We start from the raw sequence: 22,430 nt of genomic DNA on the forward strand, positions 1-22,430 counted from the left end.
TAAAAATATTACCGCTTCACCGAGTAAAAATATTACCGCTACACAGAGTAAAAATATTACCGCTACACCGAGATTAATATAATCTATCATGGGTCTGTTCCGTGGACATGGATATCTCAACCCGTGTGTAAGAGTTTGGCCAGTCAGCACGAGGCGTGTCGAGTGCTGGCCAGCCAAAGTCTTACTCGGGGGTTGAGATATCCTTGTGCGTGGAACAGACCCATGATTGATTATTTTTCTCACATACTTGCAACCAAACGTAAGTTTTTATGATTTTTTTTTATCGCGATATCTTCAATGCTCCTTGGAATGTGCGTCAAAATTGATGATGTCATCATTTACGACTTGGTTATTCAACGTAAATGATAACGTTACGTTATTTTTTGAGCAGATTTTCTTTACCCCCCCCCCCCCCCCCCCCCCCCCCCCCCCCAGTTAGTTGGGTAGTGAGGTGACAATCTGTGCCATACAGAAGTCAAATGTCAGTTTTGTTGGGTAGTGAGGTGAGAATGAATGTCATTCTGAAGTCAAATGTCAGTAAGTTTGTTTGTGAGGTCTCAATCATCGTCGTTCCAAAGACAATGGTTAATGAGTTTAACAATAAAGTGACCACCATTGCATTAAAATATGATAATATCAAACGCATTTTACTAAAAGCTAACACATTTCCGTAGCCTACACAATCTTGACATCTTAACACACAAATCAATGGCGAATGCTTCCATACCAGTGAATGCATATGCCCCTAGATTTAACACAAAGTCCATGTATGTTGTAACATCGGAGACCTTTTCCCGCTTGCTTGTTTGCATGGTTAATAGCACTGTGAACAGACAGGGCTGTGGTGACGCAAAATATCCTTGTAGTGGCGTTTTGTCACCATTCTAATCCGCGTGGTGGTAATCATCAGCTTTTCCAAGGAGACTTCCTTAATTATATCGTACGTCATATTATAATATGTTAGGCGGCCTAAGCACTTTCAAGACGTTATCAGTATTACAAGTTGACCACTATCCTGCCTATGTGTTGTGTTGATTATGATCTTAGCTCTATATCAAACGGCAAACAAATAATCACAATCTATATTCTCAGAAGCATCATACGAGCTTTCTTCATCGGTACATGTTGTCTGTTTTTAAAGAAATATCTCCAAGCCATAGATTCATTGGTGTCTCCAGTGTCGATCATGTACCTTCCGTTAAGATTCGCCAATGAACACCTCCTGTACCACCACGCACCATGTCGTCGAACGGCACAGTTGACGCCTTCAAAACCGTCATTATCCCGGTCCTTTGTTGCAAACAGTTCGCCGTTTTGCGGTCTCACCCCATCGGCTGTGAAAGAAAAGAACGAATATTTGCTTCTGTATATTTATTTTGAATGGTTATTACTAAATAAATTCAGACACAAACATACATTTATTATCGAAATAGTTTGTATGCTAAGTCCCAAAGTTAATAACCTCGCTTCCCTGCTAATCTACGGAGAGGCTAGCGGCAGAATATTGTTTGCGGAAGACTTCTGGGGGCAAGACATGTCACGTGTGTACGACATATCTTTCATAAACCTTAAAATTAAAGGACTTTTTCCATGATTATCACGATTTTTCTGACAGATGACCTCTACACAGGCAATATTCCTTCACGTGGAATTCACGTAAAGAAATATTGCCTGTGTACTAAACCCTCTTCGCCGAAGTATATGCACCTAGTATTAGTCGCCATGACTTATATTTGATACTTGAGAGTTAACCTGATATAAATCGTTTGATACTCTATTCTGTGTTATTCTTTCATATCAAATATAATGTATTGTTTTAGGTATCCTGTGTTGCGGGATATACTAAAACGTACTTATGTTGCCGGAGAAAGCCTTGACACGAAGTTGATAATTTTCTGCCTCACTACCGATCTTGAAGTCGGAATACTCGGCTATGCCAACAGAGCCATCCCAAGCTTCCAACTCAATTCGAAGTCTGTACGACGAAAAGTTGACTAGTGAATAAATTTTGTCATTTCCTGAAAAAATAAGACTGAACAAATACAACTCTTATGCAAAGAAACGAATTAGTTAAAGCAATTCCAGACTATTTCACACATGTATTTCACAACACACAACAAATAGTCATTACCCATCTGTCGCCCTTAGCTGATGGGTATTTAAAAATGTGGAAAAAAGTGTTATTACCTAGCCAAAAATTTCCGGAAAGATCACCGAATCCGGTTTTGTATTCGGCCCAGTTTCGGAAGAAGTCGACAGCACTACTTTGCCGGTTGTGAATCACCTATAGACGTGAAGTGCAATATCAGATAAGATAAATGTTTCTTTAAACATTTAAACATAACATTTGAAGCAACAAGTTAGCATAGATAGCATTATCTCTACTGCCCTGCAGTTAGGGCGTTAGAATTGTCTTGTCTCTCACCTTAGATGATCGCCAGAGGATATTATCTTTACTCTTTTTCTAAACAACTTTCCTTTTGCTAATGCCTTCCTTGATGCTGCCTCATATTTTGCCTTTAGTTTAGTGTTTGATCCAGTTAAGGTTTTTGATTCTGTCCCCTTGCCCAGACATAACATAGTCTATAGTAACGGTAGTTTCTACTCCTGCTTAGCGCTCTGCATTTTGGGAGTGGCAAATTACAAATGTACTTCCACGATCTCCCTTTCCCCCCGAACAAAACGAGACAAGATAAGTTCTAAACGACATCTTAAACTATAAAAATACAGCTTTTATGTTGGATTGCATAGCTGTAATTTTTAATAAAATGTGATGAAATAATATAATGTTGTCATTTCAGACTTACATTCCAATATCTCTGTTCGTTGTCCTTGTAACAGAATATGTCAAAGCTTTTTCCAGGAATTGGGGTAATTCTGTAGACGTTCGAACCGCATGTAGGGTCGACATCGGCACAGTCTCTCAGATCAGTTGCTTCTATATAAAGAACGAAACTCAACATTCTATAGCTTGTAAAATTAATTATATTTCAGAATATAAATTTTATTACATTATAGCTGGGGAATGTAAGAAATTATCAACTTGATAAAACTTATAATATCATCGTCAATAGTATCATTAATGATGACATAACTGTTTTTTGACCAATTAGATCTGCGCTTTCTACTAACCGCATTGTAATCCGCCGATATTTCGGTTCATGAGGTAAAATATGAAAAGATTGTGCTGCATTTCATAATATATATTGCAGGTTTGATGATAATGACAACATTAATACAAGCAATGTAAGAGCAGAAAACGATTATAGGCTACTGTACGGCTTAACATACAGTCTTTTTTTTCTACTTGTCATCTTTAAAAGTAAAATAAATATTTTAGGAGATTGCTCATCCTGAATTTTTCAGTGAAAGTGGTCATAATATGTCTTTAAATGACAATGTTGTAGGATCGTATGGGCTAATAGGGAAAAATGACAACTTTAATTCTGTTTAAATGATATTCATCCCCAGTGACACAAAAACAGAGAAAAAATTAAGGTTTGTCTTCGACACATATTGCAAAGTCAAGATAGATGAGAAATTTTGAAGGAGTTCGACAGGAGGCTGGGAGAAACTGAACCGGGTTTGGTGTGCCTGGTGATAGATATATATGTCAGTGTTCACTGAATTGAAAGAAAAATGGCGAAATCTAAAAATCGCTTGACGAGAAACACTTTACATGTAGAAGCTTCTTAGTGGTGGTTCAGCTAGACTTTGTGGCATTCAGGTACCATCTTTTAGTGGTATCCTTTTACGGTTAAATAGATGACTGCTGAGAGCATATACAAATTTAAATGCTGTGCAATATACATAAATATTATACAAACGATATTACTCAGCGTGTAAAGATTCCCGGACACATTGAACATGTTCGATCGGTCGTGGAAAGTAAAGACGCCGGATATTTCATCGTATGACACAGTTTCTCGTTGTCTGGTCAACCCATACGCTAGACACGCCGATAACGAGACAGCTGAGGTCTGGTTCCCTCCAGTTTCCGGAAGTAAACACATGTCAACTGTAGCTACTCGGACCCAATACTGTTGTTTTGTTGACGCTGCTCCTCCAATCACTGTAATCTCGAAGGATATGAATTATTACTAAGTTATATAAGTGCTACATGTACACATTCAAAAATTATCTTTAACTTGTGTTTACATTTCAAAGCTGGTTCGACATTCAAGAGCCTGTTCTCTATATCGCTATTTCTGTGATACAAATGTATTATAAGGTTTTAACAGATGCACGTCGAAAAAAATATTTTTTTTATCCACATTGTTATACCATTTTTCTTTTTAATATTTGACATGCTATAATTTATCAACATGCCTGAGGAGTCTCTTGCCACTATCGTGGTTCTCATTTCCAGGACATGACATAGCCGTGTTGTCAATAAAGCTTCGAACGCTTTACCTTTCGGAACGCCTTGACTTATTCAACTCTGAACGTTCCAATCTAAATTTTGTTCAGACAATCATTCGTTTAAATGACGATATTTGTAAAATGAAAATTCTTCAAGAATCTCTAGTTGCATTCCATGAGATGTGTCTCTAGATTCGATGATGTCATCAATGCATATTGTCGTTGTTTACATAGCATATAGGTCAACATTAAAAACCAAGCCGTATCAAGCCTACAATGTTGACAAACATCAATAACTTTGATGCATTAACAAGCCTGTCTTAATAAGTCATCTGTCTCATTTGCCTGTCGAATTAAATATTCGAATCAGTTAAATATTATGTCTCGTCTGAAAGCTTTGAATAGAACAGGAAAATAGTTCAAATATAATATCGAGATATTACAAGATAAGTATAGATTAATCCTCATCGCCATACATCTCCATACCATCTCCATATCATCCCATCTCCATACCATCTCCATACCATCCCATCTCCATACCATCTACATACCATCTCCATATTATAAGCCTAAACGCTTGCTGTTTATGAATAAAGGTATACTAATGTATTTTTACAGACAGAATATAAATCCGATATCAAAATTAAAACGTAGATGAACTATGAGCCCAGACACCAAAGCGACAAAGATAAACAAAGCCAAGAAAGATCAGACATGGAAGGAAGAAAAGACAAGAAATAAATCGCAATCATTGCAAAGAGAGCAGCAGATCATCTCTGGGGTGATCAGAGTTTTCGTCAAAGATAATTCCATTGATTCAATGGATGTTTCCATTCACGGATACAAGATATACCTCTGAGATAGAAACCATTAATGCTTACATTCCAGAATCTATTTCTCTTTATATACATACTTTGGTGTCTATGATATTTATAGTTTAGTTTATTCACTTTGGTTTGTACATATGTGGTTCCTATTTGTTGAAACGAAAAACATATATATATAATAGAACGTAGGTTTGAATATAGTTTTCCATCTCGCTTATCACACATTCCGTGGGAACAAAACAGAGGTACCCAATGGGAACGTATTGGTAATAATGAAACTTTGACGAATCATCAATTTGCTGAGGACTTAATTATTGATTTTTTACGTATTTTCTTTTTACAAATTCAGAAACACGTTCGTTTCCCACTGACTGGAATAAGGTATAAATGTGTTGACATATGGTAATCTAACTGGAATAGGACACGAACGCTCCAAGAATTTATATTGTTTAGAAACATTTGACTAGTTATAAACGGAAGCTTCTTATGTGATAATACTGTCTGAAAACCAATTTTGTTTTGACTTCATCCACAGAATATATAAAGGTAATTTTCAATGATGTCATATAGTTCAGATGTCTTTTAATATGTTATGTCTGAAGAGCTGTTATTACGACGCCGCTAAGGAACAAATATTGTATATATATTTGAGGAAAACCAACGATGAAACAAACGTTCTATCGATGGGGGAACAACGAAACAGACAGACATCATCACCAGCCGCCAGCGCGACTCGAACCCACGTTCTTCGGGAGAGTGATCTGAAGCTAGCGCATTAGCGATCACGGCTGCCGGGGCACCCGTCACAGTATTGGTATGGACCTCCCGAACTCTTGTTATACTCCACTTTTTACGGAAGCCAGTTAGGGTCACAGCGAAAAAATATATTATGTCGTAATAACGACTTAGTATCTCGTAATAACGACTTAGCTATGTCGTTATAACGACTTAGTATCTCGTAATAACGACTTAGCTATGTCGTAATAACGACTTAGTATCTCGTAATAACGACTTAGCTATGTCGTTATTACGAGATACTAAGTCGTTATTACGACATAGCTAAGTCGTTATTACGACATAATATATTTTTTCGCTGTGACCCTAACTGGCTTCCGTAACTTTTGAACTAGAAGGGTGAAGTACAATAATTATGTCATCAAGGCACATTTGATGCAATTACGACAGAAAAACACATAAATTATGCACAACAGCCAGATCGCTTTTAAGATAGGTGTTGTCCCAGTCACCCGATCTCTGGCCTATTCCGCTGTGATGAAATATCATATGCTGTCATATATATTTTATGTACTTTTCCAAAGATAGCATAATGTTATGGTTATCCTCGATGTGCTGTATATATTTAATGTGTTGTCAAGTGTCGTCGTGTGAATTTTTAATGTGTGTTGAAGTATATTCTATCTGTGTCTTCTCGAAAAATCAATAATGGACCTTAGTAAGCTGTTCTTAGCTTCCATCCAGAAACGAACAAAAGAACAGAGTTATCGACATACTACATAAATGTTACTCAATATCGATTATATTATGGTAAATACGATCAAGAGAATAAAACTGCATGATACCTTTGAACAAAGTACAAGTAGAATAAGACCAGGCGTTCTGCTTCATCCACAACACTAGTAATACAAATATGGCTCAAATTCGAGCAAGGCATTTCCTTTACAAGTATATATAAACAAGAATCAAACGCGCCTACCGTCATATCTCACAAAACATATTTTTGTCAAAACCTTGTCGTGATGTCGACCATAACACTCTCAGATTGTCTTAATTAATATGTATCTGTAGTGTTGTTAATTTTTCCTTCAATAGTCGATATTTATTACATTAATCATAATTATGTAAACAAGCTATTCAAATCATCTTGGTCATATTAGCGTAATCTGGAATGTTGCTGTTAAGAAATGGAAATAAGAAATCGGCACAATAAAATCAATACGTTCATTCATTCATATAGATTATTTGTAAACTGTCCCTGGTTGTCATGTTGTAAGTAAATATCAAGGCAAACGGATGATGAATAGTATTTGAGTAACCGGATCCTACTCTTTCACTTAGTCACACATAGTGCCAACGCATTCACCTTTTACAAAAGCGACCAAGGTTCGACTTCTGATTGCACATTGAAAGGTACATATGTTGGATAGCACAACACAAAAAAACACGTCGTCCACAAATCGTGCGTACATTATGCGTTCAATTCAGGGATGCGCCGTGCGGTTTCCTAAAATTGAATTATCAATTTTGCTTAATGACAAAACTATAGAATATGTCGTCAACTGACATACATACATCTGTATATACTATATACACAATTAAAATTGTTAAGTCCGTGTTAACTAACATACGAAATTTTAATTACCTGCATAGACCTATGCAAATAAATAATACATATTTTCACGAATATATGTTTTCTTAACGTAAATATTCAACGTTTAAGAGAACAAAGAAATGCAATGGTTTTGTAAGGTCAACGCAAACCAATCATAGTCAGTTTCTTACTTACCACAGGTAAAAAGGGGTAATAATAGAGGCAAACACATTTTAGATAGTCTATAATCTTAACAATATTATCACTTTCTGTATTCTATGGCGGAACGAACGGAGTCAATGTTTGATCATCAGTTATTTGTTTATCAACACAACATGGAATGGTGTATATTTTTCATGGTTTCTTTCGTCTAGTATATTCGCAATTGAACATTATACATGTATATTCATAGGAATACTCGGTAAGGCTTCTGTATGTTAAAGTCGACAGTTCACGCCGCGATGGCGAGTGATCATAAGTCACAGATCACAGGCCGATGTTATCCGATTGAAAAAATGGAAACGTTAAATTTTATTTTCTAAAATAGAATAAAAGATCGATAAGCTGACATATATAAATATGTGTAGAATCCGAACGTTTCTACATTGTATCACCCACGCCAGCTATCGCAAACACTTCGTTTCGTTTGCCCATCGTGCGCACATTCGCCTTATTCTATCGTGCATATAGAGTGCAGACTTCGTGCAGACATCGTGCGCATATCGTTCATCGTGTAACATTTTGCGATCGCACAAGCATATTGGGTTTATCTGGAGGGGCCGCGGTGGCCGAGTTGTTAAGGTGTCCCGACACTTTAACACTAGCCCTCCACCACTGGGTTGCGAGTTCGAAACCAACGTGGAGTAGTTGCCAGGTGGTTTTTATCCGGGTACTCCGGCTTTCCTCCACCTCCAAAACCTGGCACGTCCTTAAATGACCCTGACTGTTAATAGGACGTTAAACAAAAACAAACCAAACCAAATATAATTTCAACCGGTTAACGGTAGGAATTAGGATGTAATTATTTTCTCTTCGGTATGAGGTACGCCAATAGGTGGCGTTACTGGTATTTGCACGTGCAAATCGGGTAAGGTATAGCCTATACGTGTCATTCAGGCGACACAGGTATACCAGATCACACGTAAATTTTAAACTTTTAAGGGTAATTTTCATATGTTGTATTATAATACAGTATAGGTTAGGTTAGGGTAGGAGTTGTGTGTGTGAAATATGTTATTTCGTAATACATGTATTGTTATTTGACAATAAAGTAGTCAGTGCCTATGTCGCTGGGAAATACACTTCATCAGTTAGTCAGTGCCTATGTCGCTGGGAAATACCAACACTCATCAGTTAGTCAGTGCCTATGTTGCTGGGAAATACCAACACTCATCAGTTAGTCAGTGCCTATGTCGCTGGGAAATACAACTTTTGTGTTTGTGTTCTTTATCCTATTGGATAGTTTAGAAGAGAAATGGGTTTATCTGCTCCATTACACGGGCAAATATACAGATCCATGTATTAATAGTGCTGCAGACAGGAGGCGATTTTTTTGATAAGCCTTACCCAACGTGGACCAAAGTACAACCTACTTTTTATTGTCTGGTAAGGGACCAGAAAAAGGTGGTTATACTAAAATAGAATAATAAAACAAAAATATTGAATAGTTTAAAGTTAAAGTTAAAAAGATACAAGCAAAACGAAGAAAATATGATGAAGAACACAGTATCATGTTTTTTAAACACTCAATCAATTCAAAAAATGCGTTGCAATGCAGTGATTTAGATTTGGTTTGTATCTCCCTTCGCTTTTAAGCAGCTATGTTGCGATCCGAAATACGGTGGGAATAACAGAAACGGTGATACTGTGCATCGTAGGCAAACAAATTGAGGTACGAAAGCATTCTAAGATGAACAGCGTCATCCTGCCATTCTTCTTTCTTCTTAAATTTCCCACATATGAAACAATCACGGTGAATCTCAAAGAGTGCAATGTTGGTCCCGCTGAGCCTGGTATGGGTCCTTGCTGTTCGTTCAGTTCGTTCCACCGGAAAAGGTTATACAATGTACTGTATTTCATTTGCTGGTATATCTGGCACGACATGCTTTGTGAAAAGAAACGTTCATCTTGAAACTTAAAATGTTTTCCAGCGGATGCAATTGACTATACTTAACCATGTCTTAATTATGCAGCTTTTTTTATTGCTTATACTATAAATCCTCTTTAGATGGATTTTTAAAATTGGCTCCTTCAAATCAATTCAAAACCAATTCAATTGCAGTAAGACAATATGTTAGGAATTGGCGCGCCACTGATCTACGACAAAAACGTGACTATGAATGTGGTCTGGTGGCATAGTGGTTCGATTCCCCGATAGGACGTAAAAAGGTATGAGATCACCTTCCCGAATATGTTAGGTTTTCTTGGAACTCTGGTTTTCTATCGCAGTAAGACCCCTCGTGCGCTTTCATTAAGGCCAACAAGCGTGATGAATGTAAGCTGATAAAACTTGTTTCACAATTGCTGTAAAATACTTAAAATCTACATTTACATAATCTACGTCACTGGAGGACACAAGTTTCGGGTCTTGCCAAAATTCAAATCTATTCTTTTTCTACTTTTGTTTATCCGATTTAACATCCCAAAACGCCAATGCGACAATACAATCCTATATTTTAAGATTACCGCATAAATCCTCCATTAATCTAAGTCCACATTGTCTAACTTTTCTCAAATCCTAAAAAAAAATTCCATCTATTGTCTACATACCATGCACTGTATTTCGCTTAGCGGGGATTCGGTTTTAGTTTTTGTTGGGGGGTGTTTTTTTTGTTAATATGTGACAATTGTGAATATTAAAAAAATCCAGCATTTATACACCTGAAATAGAGATTGAACAGATTTTAGAATGTGTACAAGGACTGATTAGTGTTATTCACGAATGTCACCCAGTAACTATTAGCAATGCATAATAAAGCTGTATTGATCGCGAAATTATATCTATATATATATTGTTTTTTGTTTGTTTTTTGTTTGTAAACGAGAATCTAATCTTGAAAATTCCATCTGCAAGTGTATTAATTTTCAAATAAACAAAATCAGAACTTTATGATTTGTTGCATTGACGACATCAGTAGTTACATCTACAAAGTGACGCATTTACATGACGCCATACCCTGTCCACTTAAACTGCAATCAGATGGCGGGAATGTTAAATTGATTGACGTCAATATAAGGGTTAATTGTCAGCTTTGTTGCTGGCATGGTCTGATGAATGGAAGTGAATCTCGTGCACATGGTATGTGAACTATTTCACAGTTCATTCAATTTACTAGCATACACCAACCTTTCCAGTGTGAATTAATAGTTAACTAAAAATAATAAAGACCCCAGCTGCCTTCACTTTCATCTATCTTCACCTTAAAATATCCTATATCTGTGATGAGTGCTTTAAAATGAAGAATATTTTAGAAAGCATTTGAAATGCTAATTTGTGTTATAGTAATTTCTGATTTAGGAAAATCAATCATCATGAAACTGAAAGAAAAAATGCTTTTACAACAGAGAGGACAATCAGAGGGATTCCGAGTGATGCTTCTAGAAGCAGACTAAACAAAATTCTAACACGATTCGTTTCCAACGCGTGGTTTGATTGGATACGGACCATGTTCTAGTCTGTGATAGAACCATGATCAATAATGTTAAGCCCCGCCCATCACGATTAAGCCACGCCCCGTTTCTAATCGAAACAATATGGCGTCAAGTCGCCTCTTAGCGAAATTATAAACTCCGCAGCATTTAGGATTAATTTTAAAATACGCTCAGCAATACGATAAAAACAGTTTCCAGTGCCGCATCCTTAAATTGCACCTACACCAACCATTGTGTTAGGGCTACATCAATAACTGTTTTGTCGCACGCGGGAGTTGAGTAAAGGGCTTTTATGAGAATTCCAGGTCACCGTAATGAGTCGTCACTGAAGCATTATAATGCTGACAGTTCGGAGTCGCAAAAAAGGTAATACTCTGACATTTTCCAAGCTAGAGCTTGTGTTACTCAGAAACTATAATGCCCGATGCAATGTCCTGAACAATCCAACAACCCCCTTCACAATCAGCTGGTTCGTCAGACTCAACAATAAAATAAACGACCTTGCCCTCAGCCGTCTGACGACACTTAACAAATCCAACTTATCTTTCATCAGAACTCTCAAACCGCACAGGACAATTTGCAATTCATAATTCAACTGTCAATATATATTATTATTATTATAGCTGAAATAGGGAAGAGCACATAGAGCGACGGTAATACAAGGTTTGTTTCGTTAATAATTAGTGAGGCATATTGCCACGTTGTACATTGAAGGCATAACTGTTAACATAACATACGCCTATTATATACCAGACATTTCCTTAAAAAAAATTGTGTGGTTTACTTATTCATTCCTATTTACACTTTTGTCACTGGATATCATTTCCCGATTTCATAAACGTTCATTTCCATGGGTAACGGGACTGTTATTCCCTTGGATAACGGGATTCTTACTCCTGGGGATAACGGGATTCTTACTCCTGGGGATAACGGGATTCTTACTCCTGGGGATAACGGGATACTTACTCCTGGGGATAACGGGATTCTTACTCCTGGGGATAACGGGATTCTCATTCCTGGGGATAACGGGATTCTTACTCCTGTGGTAACGGGATTCTTACTCCTGGGGATAACGGGATACTTATTCCCTTGGGTAACGGGATTATTATTCCTGGGGATAACGGGATTCTCATTCCTGGGGATAACGGGATTCTTATTCCCTTGGGTAACGGGATTCTTATTCCTGTGGTAATGGGATTCTTATTCCAATGGATTATGGGAGTGGCCACGGTGGCCCAGCGGCTAAGGTGTCCCGACACTTTATCTGTAGCCCTCCACCTCTGGGTTGCGAGTTCGAAACCTACGTGGGGCAGTTGCCAGGTAATGACCGTAAGCCGTTGGTTTTTCTTCGAGTTAATCCGGCTTTCCTCTACCTCAAAAACCTCGCAGGTCCTTAAATGACCCTGGCTGTTAATAGGACGTTAAACAAAACATCCCAAACAAATGGTCGCGGGATTCTTATTCCTATGGGTAACGGGATTCTTATTCCTATGGGTAACGGGATTCCTATGGCTATGGGTAACGGGATTCTTATTTCCATTGTTTACGTATTCTACTGCAAGGGGACCCCGCCTCTAAATGACCATGGCTGATCACAGGGCGATAAACCTATCAAACAAACAAAACCTAGCGACACGCTCCCCATAAGACGCTTTTCCTTCCGAAACACAAGGTTTTAACATCGTACTTTTAAGGTTCAATCTCCCGTGGTAATCTTACATGCCGACACTATTTCACTTTCTTTCGAGAGTTAGGGTTATTATTTCAATTTGTTGGACGTCTGTATTATACAAATAATTATATACGGTGTTCGTGAAAAAATCCATAATATTTGACACGAGGTAATATTAATCGACCTATTTTCTATTGCACAAGGCCGACGGTATATTTTTTTTATAAGGCAGATGTCAGTAAGTTTGGTAGTGAGGTGAGGGTGTCATACCGAAGTCAAATGTCAGTAAGTTTGGAAGTGAGGTGCCAATATGTGTCATACCGAAGTCAAATGTCAGTAAGTTTGGTAGTGAGGTGTCAATCTGTTTCATATCGAAGACAAATTTCAGTCAGTTTAGTAGTAAGGTGGGAGTATCCTACCGAAGTCAAATATCAATACGTGTAGCAGTGAGGTGACAATCAATGTCATATCGAAGTCAAATCTCAGTAAGTTTTGTATTATGTGACAATCAGTGTCATACCGAAGGTAAATGTCAGTTAGTTGGTAATGAGGTGGCAGAGTCATACCGAAGTAAAATACCAGCAAGTTTTGTAGTGAGGTGACAATAAATGTCCTACCGAAGGCAAATGTCTGTACGTTAAATTGAAGACATCATACATTATTAGTACCAAGGATGATCCTCTTTATTTTTTTTTTTTTTTTGTTTAATTAATAGCACTATGAACAGTCAGAGCCGTACTGACGCGATATATCCTTGTAGTGGCTACACCATTTTTAACTACATTGTGGAAGTCACCAGCTACATGTATTTCAAGATGCTTCTGTAATATTAACCGTACGTCATATTACAATATATAAGGCATGTCTAGCACTTCCAAGACGTTATCGATATTAAAAGTTAATAGACTGTCCCTGCTGATGTGTGTGTTTGATTACAATCTTAGCTGTATCAAACAGCAAAGAAATAATCGGTATTCATTTTCTCTGAATCATCATACGAGCTTTCTTCATCGGTACATGTTGTCTATTTACAAAGAAAAACTTCCAAGCCATAGCTTCATTGGAGTCACCAGTATCGATTTCGTATCTTCCGTTAAGATTCGCCGCCGAACAGCTGTTGTACCACCACGCACCATGTCGTCGAATAGCACAGTTGTTGCTAAGTTGGTCATGATCGCGGTCCTTTGTTGTGAACATTTTGCCGTTCTCCTTATACATCGCATCACCTGTAGAAAAAGAATTAAAAAACAATATTGACTTCTGTATTTTTATGTTGTGTTATTGAGATTAAATTAAGACACATGCATTCATTTTCAAAATTATTTAAGGCTTCCTTCCAAAGTTAATATCTCCCCATCCCGCCCAATTTATGAAGAAGTTGGCAGTGAAAGCATTGCTTGAAGAAGACTTTGGTGGCCATGCAAATCAAGCCAATGTGTTGCCAATATTTGTGTATAATGCATGCTTGTGTTAAACCGTTAAGATGAAGAACAGCTGTCCTCTACTCATGAGGAACGTAACAACATGGTGTTTGCATGTTAATGAAGACAATAGTATGAAGGCAGACGTGCCCGATATTTGTTGATATGCCTTGTGGTTCTATAATCACCGACTTAATTCTGCGAAAGTGATAACCCGGTTTTCACCTAGAATTGTACATTGTAGCAGTTGGTTCCGTTGAAGCAAATGACGGATACCATTACGGAACACTTGGACAAACGATTCTCTTGTCGGTTTTTGTGTTAGTTAATATATAGGCTGTAATTCGGTATTCCCGGTTGTTTCTGTCTTATAACCAATATATATATATATGTTTTAGGGCAAAGTAATTATCTTCAAGCAATTATTAACAGTTCTTTTAAACACTCATAACTGAAGAACCGACTAGTAGTCGCTTTACCTATATTTAACACTTGGGAATTGACCTGATAAGCACCATCTTATACCTGAGAATTAACAGGACAAACACAATTTTATACCCGAGAATTCATCTGATAAACACCTTTTACAACCCTACTCTGTGTTTATATTTGCCATCTAATATTAAACAAGTATTGCCTTTTGTGGAGATGTACACGAGACTATACGGACATGATCAAGAGTTTGTTCATTGAGGCCGCAGGCCGAGGCGAACATACCCTTGACCAGGTCCGTATAGTCTCGTGTACACCGAACACAAAAGGCAATAACTGTTTTGTAATATGGCAAACTAAAATGAATGAAAAAATCCCAAGGCAATATCCTGTCATAATCATGTTGACTAAAGTTTTCAAAGTCGGCATGAAGACTGACTTTTTGAACTTAAATATGGTCGAAATAGTTCTGTTGCACCTGATGTATTTTTCTGTGTGTTCAACAAGTCTTTTTTTCTTCAAAATCTTGTAATTCCTCGTCATTTGAAGTAGCGAAACGTTGTTGGATTCTCGTCTGCCATCAGAGTGTTGCCAAAAAATCGTTTGTTTCCAGAATTATGATTTGCTGTTGTCCAAAGTAACAGGTTGCGTGATTGGAGGTAAATACTGCCGACCTATTTGTGCTATAAATATAACAAACAGGTCGGCAATGCCTGGGAATTTTCCATGCTGAGCTATTTTTTTTAGCACGAACAGGTCTTCTCACTGATGGGAACATGTGAGGAAAACAGGAAATTGGCCAAGGAAAATTATTGAAACAATCTAGCCATATTACAAAAAGTATTCTGGGGTATATGTTGTGGTGTAGTGTGATGCATTAGAACGTACTTATGTTGCCGGAGAAACCCGTGACATACAGTTGATAATTATCTGCCTCACTACCGATCTGAAAGTCGGAATACTCGGCTATGCCAACAGTGCCATCCCAAGCTTCCAACTCAATCCGAAGTCTGTACGGCGCTAACTTGACCAGTGAATAAATCTTAACATTCCCTGAAAAATTAGATTGAAGAAATACAGCACTAATGTAAGGACATGAATAAGTGGTAGTTATTCCTGACTATTTCATACATGAATCTCACAAGGTGTTGTGCATGACTACCTACTACCCTTAGCTTATGGGTATTTAAAAATGTCATATTACATGTACCTAGCCAAAAATTTCCGGTAAGATCACCGAATCCGGTTTTGTATTCGGTCCACTTCCTGAAGAAGTCGACAGCACTACTTTGCCGGTTGTGTATCAGCTGTAAATGAAAAATGCATTATAAGATTAGATAGATATTTGTTTGATAATGTAATCATAATAATTGATAAAATAAGGAATGACGTTATAATTGTACCTGTCTCTTCCATTGGAAGGTCGCGACTAAATTTAGGATACTATCCTATTTTCCCTGCTTAGTGCTCTGCATTTTGGGAGTGGGGCGAATGGCTAGCCCGTTGTCAGTATAATGTGACCGGGTGGGGAGTCCTGCTTGGTGTCCTTGGTAGTATTCTTTAGGTAGATAGCAGTAACAATCGTTATAATAATCAAAGGGAGACAAACATAAACATACCTAGCCTCCCAAAACACACAAACACACACACTCAAAATACACACGCTTCTCGCACGAAAGAAAAGCCGTCATTAAACGACCATAGCTGTTGATAGGACGTAAAACAATACAAAACCGCATCAAACCACGACAAAACAAAAACAAAAAACAAAAAACAATAGGAAGACGAGATAAGTTCTAATCAACATCTTCAACTTTGTAAATACAGCTGCTACGTTTGATTGTCTGCCTAACTGTTTTAATCTTTAATCAAATGGAGAGAAGTAATATAATATTGACATTTCAGACTTACATTCCAATGTCTCTGTTCGGTGTCCCTGTAACAGAATATGTCAAAACTTTCTCCAGGAATCGGGGTAATTCTGTAGACTTTTGAACCGCATGTAGGGTCGACATCGGTACAGTCTCTCAGATCAGTTACTTCTAAAGAACATAAAGTTGGTAAAGTTAAATACATTTCAAAATAGAAATATTTATTACAATATAGTTTTGAAATGTACGAAATTATCAACTTGATAAAATACATAATAATCATCGCTCATATCATCACAAATGGTGACAGAGCTCTTTTTTAACATCTAGATATTGCGCTTTCTGTTTGCCGCATTGTAATCCGCAAAGCCAAGAGAGAAATGTTGACAGAAGACTGGAAGAAACTGAACCGGGTCTGGTGTGCCTGGTTCATGAATATATATGTCAGTGTTCACTGACAGGAAAGAAATATGGTGAAATCCAAACAGCGCTTTTTGAAAACCATGTTACATGTATCTGTTTGATATCCTTTTATGTTTACGGTCAAATAGATGACTGCTGAAAGCAGATTTTAAATGCTGTGAAATATTCATATATAGTATTTTTTAAAACAATATTACTCAGAGTGTAAAGATTCCCGGACACATTGAAAATGTTCGATCGGTCGTGGAAAGTACAGACGCCGGATATTTCATCGTATGACACAGTTTCTCGTTGTCTGGTCAACCCATACGCTAGACACGCCGATAACGAGACAGCTGAGGTCTGGTTCCCTCCAGTTTCCGGAAGTAAACACATGTCAACTGTAGCTACTCGGACCCAATACTGTTGTTTTGTTGACGCTGCTCCTCCAATCACTGTAATCTCGAAGGATATGAATTGTTACTAAGTTATGTAAGTGCTACATGTACACATTCAAAAATTATCTTTAACTTGTGTTTACATTTCAAAGCTGGTTCGACATTCAAGAGCCTGTTCTCTATATCGCTATTTCTGTGATACAAATGTATTATAAGGTTTTAACAGATGCACGTCGAAAAAAATATTTTTTTTATCCACATTGTTATACCATTTTTCTTTTTAATATTTGACATGCTATAATTTATCAACATGCCTGAGGAGTCTCTTGCCACTATCGTGGTTCTCATTTCCAGGACATGACAAAGCCGTGTTGTCAATAAAGCTTCGAACGCTTTACCTTTCGGAACGCCTTGACTTATTCAACTCTGAACGTTCCAATCTAAATTTTGTTCAGACAATCATTCGTTTAAATGACGATATTTGTAAAATGAAAATTCTTCAAGAATCTCTAGTTGCATTCTATGAGATGTGTCTCTAGATTCGATGATGTCATCAATGCATATTGTCGTTGTTTACATAGCATATAGGTCAACATTAAAAACCAAGCCGTATCAAGCCTACAATGTTGACAAACATCAATAACTTTGATGCATTAACAAGCCTGTCTTAATAAGTCATCTGTCTCATTTGCCTGTCGAATTAAATATTCGAATCGGTTAAATATTATGTCTTGTTTGACAGCTTTGAAAAGAACAGGAAAATAGTTCAAATATAATATCGAAATATTACAAGATAAGTATAGATTAATCCTCATCGCCATACATCTCCATACCATCTCCATACCATCTCCATATCATCCCATCTCCATACCATCTCCATACCATCCCATCTCCATAACATCTACATACCATCTCCATATTATAAGCCTAAACGCTTGCTGTTTATGAATAAAGGTATACTAATGTATTTTTACAGACAGAATATCAATCCGATATCAAAATTAAAACGTAGATGAACTATGAGCCCAGACACCAAAGCGACAAAGATAAACAAAGCCAAGAAAGATCAGACATGGAAGGAAGAAAAGACAAGAAATAAATCGCAATCATTGCAAAGAGAGCAGCATATCATCTCTGGGCTGATCAGAGTTCTCGTCAAAGATAATTCCATTGATTCAATGGATGTTTCCATTCACGGATACAAGATATACCTCTGAGATAGAAACCATTAATGCTTACATTTCAGAATCTATTTCTCTTTATATACATACTTTGGTGTCTATGATATTTATAGTTTACTTTATTCACTTTGGTTTGTACATATGTGGTTTCTATTTGTTGAAACGAAAAAAATATATATATAGAATATAATTATGAAAAAAAGTGTGGATAAAGGACGTAGGTTTGAATATAGTTTTCCATCTCGCTTATCACACATTCCGTGGGAACAAAACAGAGGTACCCAATGGGAACGTATTGGTAATAATGAAACTTTGACGAATCATCAATTTGCTGAGGACTTAATTATTGATTTTTTACGTATTTTCTTTTTACAAATTCAGAAACACGTTCGTTTCCCACTGACTGGAATAAGGTATAAATGTGTTGACATATGGTAATCTAACTGGAATAGGACACGAACGCTCCAAGAATTTATATTGTTTAGAAACATTTGACTAGTTATAAACGGAAGCTTCTTATGTGATAATACTGTCTGAAAACCAATTTTGTTTTGACTTCATCCACAGAATATATAAAGGTAACTTTCAATGATGTCATAGTTCAGATGTCTTTTAATATGTTATGTCTGAAGAGCTGTTATTACGACGCCGCTAAGGAACAAATATTGTATATATATTTGAGGAAAACCAACGATGAAACAAACGTTCTATCGATGGAGAAACAACGAAACAGACAGACATCATCACCAGCCGCCAGCGCGACTCGAACCCACGTTCTCCGGGAGAGTGATCTGAAGCTAGTGCATTAGCGATCCCGGCTGCCGGGGCAACCGTCACAGTATTGGTATGGACCTCCCGAACTCTTGATATACTCCACTTTTGAACTAGAAGGGTGAAGTACAATAAGTATTTCATCAAGGCACATTTGATGCAATTACGACAGAAAAACACATAAATTATGCACAACAGCCAGATCGCTTGTAAGATAGGTGTTGTCACAGTCACCCGATCTCTGGCCTGTCCGGCTGTGATGAAATATCATATACTGTCATATATATTTGATGTACTTTTCCAAAGATAGCATAATGTTATGGTTATCCTCGATGTGCTGTATTTATTTAATGTGTTGTCAAGTGTCGTCGTGTGAATTTTTAATGTGTGTTGAAGTATATTCTATCTGTGTCTTCTCGAAAAAACAATAATGGACCTTAGTAAGCTGTTCTTAGCTTCCATCCAGAAACGAACAAAAGAACAGAGTTATCGACATACTACATAAATGTTACTCAATATCGATTATATTATGGTAAATACGATCAAGAGAATAAAACTGCATGATACCTTTGAACAAAGTACAAGTAGAATAAGACCAGGCGTTCTGCTTCATCCACAACACTAGTAATACAAATATGGCTCAAATTCGAGCAAGGCATTTTCTTTACAAGTATATATAAACAAGAATCAAACGCGCCTACCGTCATATCTCACAAAACATATTTTTGTCAAAACCTTGTCGTGATGTCGACCATAACACTCTCAGATTGTCTTAATTAATATGTATCTGTAGTGTTAATTTTTCCTTCAATAGTCGATATTTATTACATTAATCATAATTATGTAAACAAGCTATTCAAATCATCTTGGTCATATTAGCGTAATCTGGAATGTTGCTGTTAAGAAATGGAAAAAAGAAATCGGCACAATAAAATCAATACGTTCATTCATTATCATATAGATTATTTGTAAACTGTCCCTGGTTGTCATGTTGTAAGTAAATATCAAGGCAAACGGATGGTGAATAGTATTTGAGTAACCGGATCCTACTCTTTCACTTAGTCACACATAGTGTCAACGCATTCACCTTTTACAAAAGCGACCAAGGTTCGACTTCTGATCGCACATTGAAAGGTACATATGTTGGATAGCACAACACAAAAAAAACACGTCGTTCACAAATCGTGGGTACATTATGCGTTCAATTCAGGGATCCGCCGCGCGGTTTCCTAAAATTGAATTATCAATTTTGCTTAAAGACAAAACTATAGAATATGTCGTCAAATGACATACATACATCTGTATATACTATATACACACTTAAAATTGTTAAGTCCGTGTTAACTAACATACGAAATTTTAATTATCTGCATAGACCTATGCAAATAAATAATACATATTGCCACGAATATATGTATTCTTAACGTAAATATTCAACGTTTAAGAGAACAAAGAAATGCAATGGTTTTGTAAGGTCAACGCAAACCAATCATAGCCAGTTTCTTACTTACCACAGGTAAAAAGTGGTAATAATAGAGGCAAACACATGTTAAATAGTCTATAATCTTAACAACATTATCACCTTCTGTATTCTATGGCGGAATTAATTATGTGAAAAAACCTTCTAGAATAGAACAGAGAATAATTAAAATTTTAATATAAAATCATCTTACCTGATATGACTAGTAATGAAACTCCCAAGTGCATCATGTATCTTCTCTCATAAAGTGTATTGCCTAATGTTCCAATTGGCATACTTCGCTTTAGATGAGATAGGACGATGCTTATTATAGTGTGTACTGCAGTTCTGTCACATCTGATGTCTTCTGGTAGGATGTTACAACGGGAAGAACACATAGAGCGACAGTAATAAAGGTTTGTTTCGTTAATAATTAGTGAGGCATATTGCCACGTTGTACATTGAAGGCTTAACTGTTAACATAACATACGCCTATTATATACCAGACATTTCCATAAAACAAAATGTGTGGTTTACTTATTCATTCCTATTTACACTTTTTTCACTGGATATCATTTCCCGATTTCATAAAAGTTCATTTCCATGGGTAACGGGACTGTTATTACTTTGGGTAACGGGATACTTACTCCTGGGGATAACGGGATTCTTATTCCCTTGGGTAACGGGATTCTTATTCCTGTGGTAATGGGATTCTTATTCCAATGGATTATGGGAGTGGCCGCGGTGGCCCAGCGGCTAAGGTGTCCCGACACTTTATCTCTAGCCCTCCACCTCTGGGTTGCGAGTTCGAAACCTACGTGGGGCAGTTGCCAGGTAATGACCGTAAGCCGTTGGTTTTTCTTCGAGTTTATCCGGCTTTCCTCTACCTCAAAAACCTCGAACGTCCTTAAGTGACCCTGGCTGTTAATAGGATGGTAAACAAAACATCCCAAACAAATGGTTGCGGGATTCTTATTCCTATGGGTAACGGGATTCCTATGGCTATGGGTAACGGGATTCCTATGGCTATGGGTAACGGGATTCTTATTTCTATTGTTTACGTATTCTACTGCAAGGGGACCCCGCCTCAAAATGACCATGGCTGATCACAGGGCGATAAACCTATCAAACAAACAAAACCTAGCGACACGCTCCCCATAAGACGCTTTTCCTTCCGAAACACAAGGTTTTAACATCGTACTTTTAAGGTTCACTCTCCCGTGGTAATCTTACATGCCGACACTATTTCACTTTCTTTCGAGAGTTAGGATTATTATTTCAATACGTTTGACGTCTGTATTATACAAATAATTATATAAGGTGTTCGTGAAAAAATCCATAATATTTGACACGAGGTAATATTAATCGACCTACTTTCTATTGCACAAGGCCGACGGTATATTTTTTTTATAAGGCAGATGTCAGTAAATTTGTTAGTGAGGTGAGGGTGTCATACCGAAGTCAAATGTCAGTAAGTTTGGTAGTGAAGTGTCAATATGTGTCATACCGAAGTCAAATGTCAGTAAGTTTGGTAGTGAGGTGTCAATATGTGTCATACCGAAGTCAAATGCCAGTAAGTTTGGTAGTGAGGTGTCAATATGTGTCATATCGATGACTTTCAGTAAGTTTAGTAGTGAGGTGGGAGTGTCCTACC

General features: G+C 37.2%; 1 protein-coding gene across 1 annotated transcript; it reads right to left on the reverse strand.

Moving 5' to 3' along the window:
* Positions 1-1,080: 1,080 nt before the first annotated feature.
* Positions 1,081-21,072, reverse strand: LOC117343705 (ficolin-2-like). The gene is made up of 7 exons (XM_033906175.1): positions 20,991-21,072; positions 16,606-16,736; positions 15,905-16,001; positions 15,583-15,747; positions 13,975-14,067; positions 1,854-2,018; positions 1,081-1,334 (listed from the first exon to the last, which is right to left on the reverse strand). The coding sequence occupies exons 1-7, from the start codon at positions 21,070-21,072 to the stop codon at positions 1,081-1,083; spliced, it is 987 nt and encodes a 328-aa protein (XP_033762066.1).
* Positions 21,073-22,430: the final 1,358 nt, after the last annotated feature.

This window comes from Pecten maximus, chromosome 2 (assembly GCF_902652985.1).
Source record: "Pecten maximus chromosome 2, xPecMax1.1, whole genome shotgun sequence".
NCBI lineage: Eukaryota > Metazoa > Mollusca > Bivalvia > Pectinida > Pectinidae > Pecten > Pecten maximus.

Bases quoted from the DNA above. Each gene is read 5' to 3' on its own strand.
- LOC117343705 (XM_033906175.1), bottom strand. From the start codon at position 21,072: ATGCCAATTGGAACATTAGGCAATACACTTTATGAGAGAAGATACATG. The intron at 16,002-16,605 runs GTAAGTCTGAAA...TTTCATTTACAG, and splicing joins CCGAACAGAGACATTGGAAT to CTGATACACAACCGGCAAAG. The intron at 2,019-13,974 runs GTGCGTGGTGGT...TTATTTTTTCAG, and splicing joins CTGTGCTATTCGACGACATG to GAAATGACAAAATTTATTCA.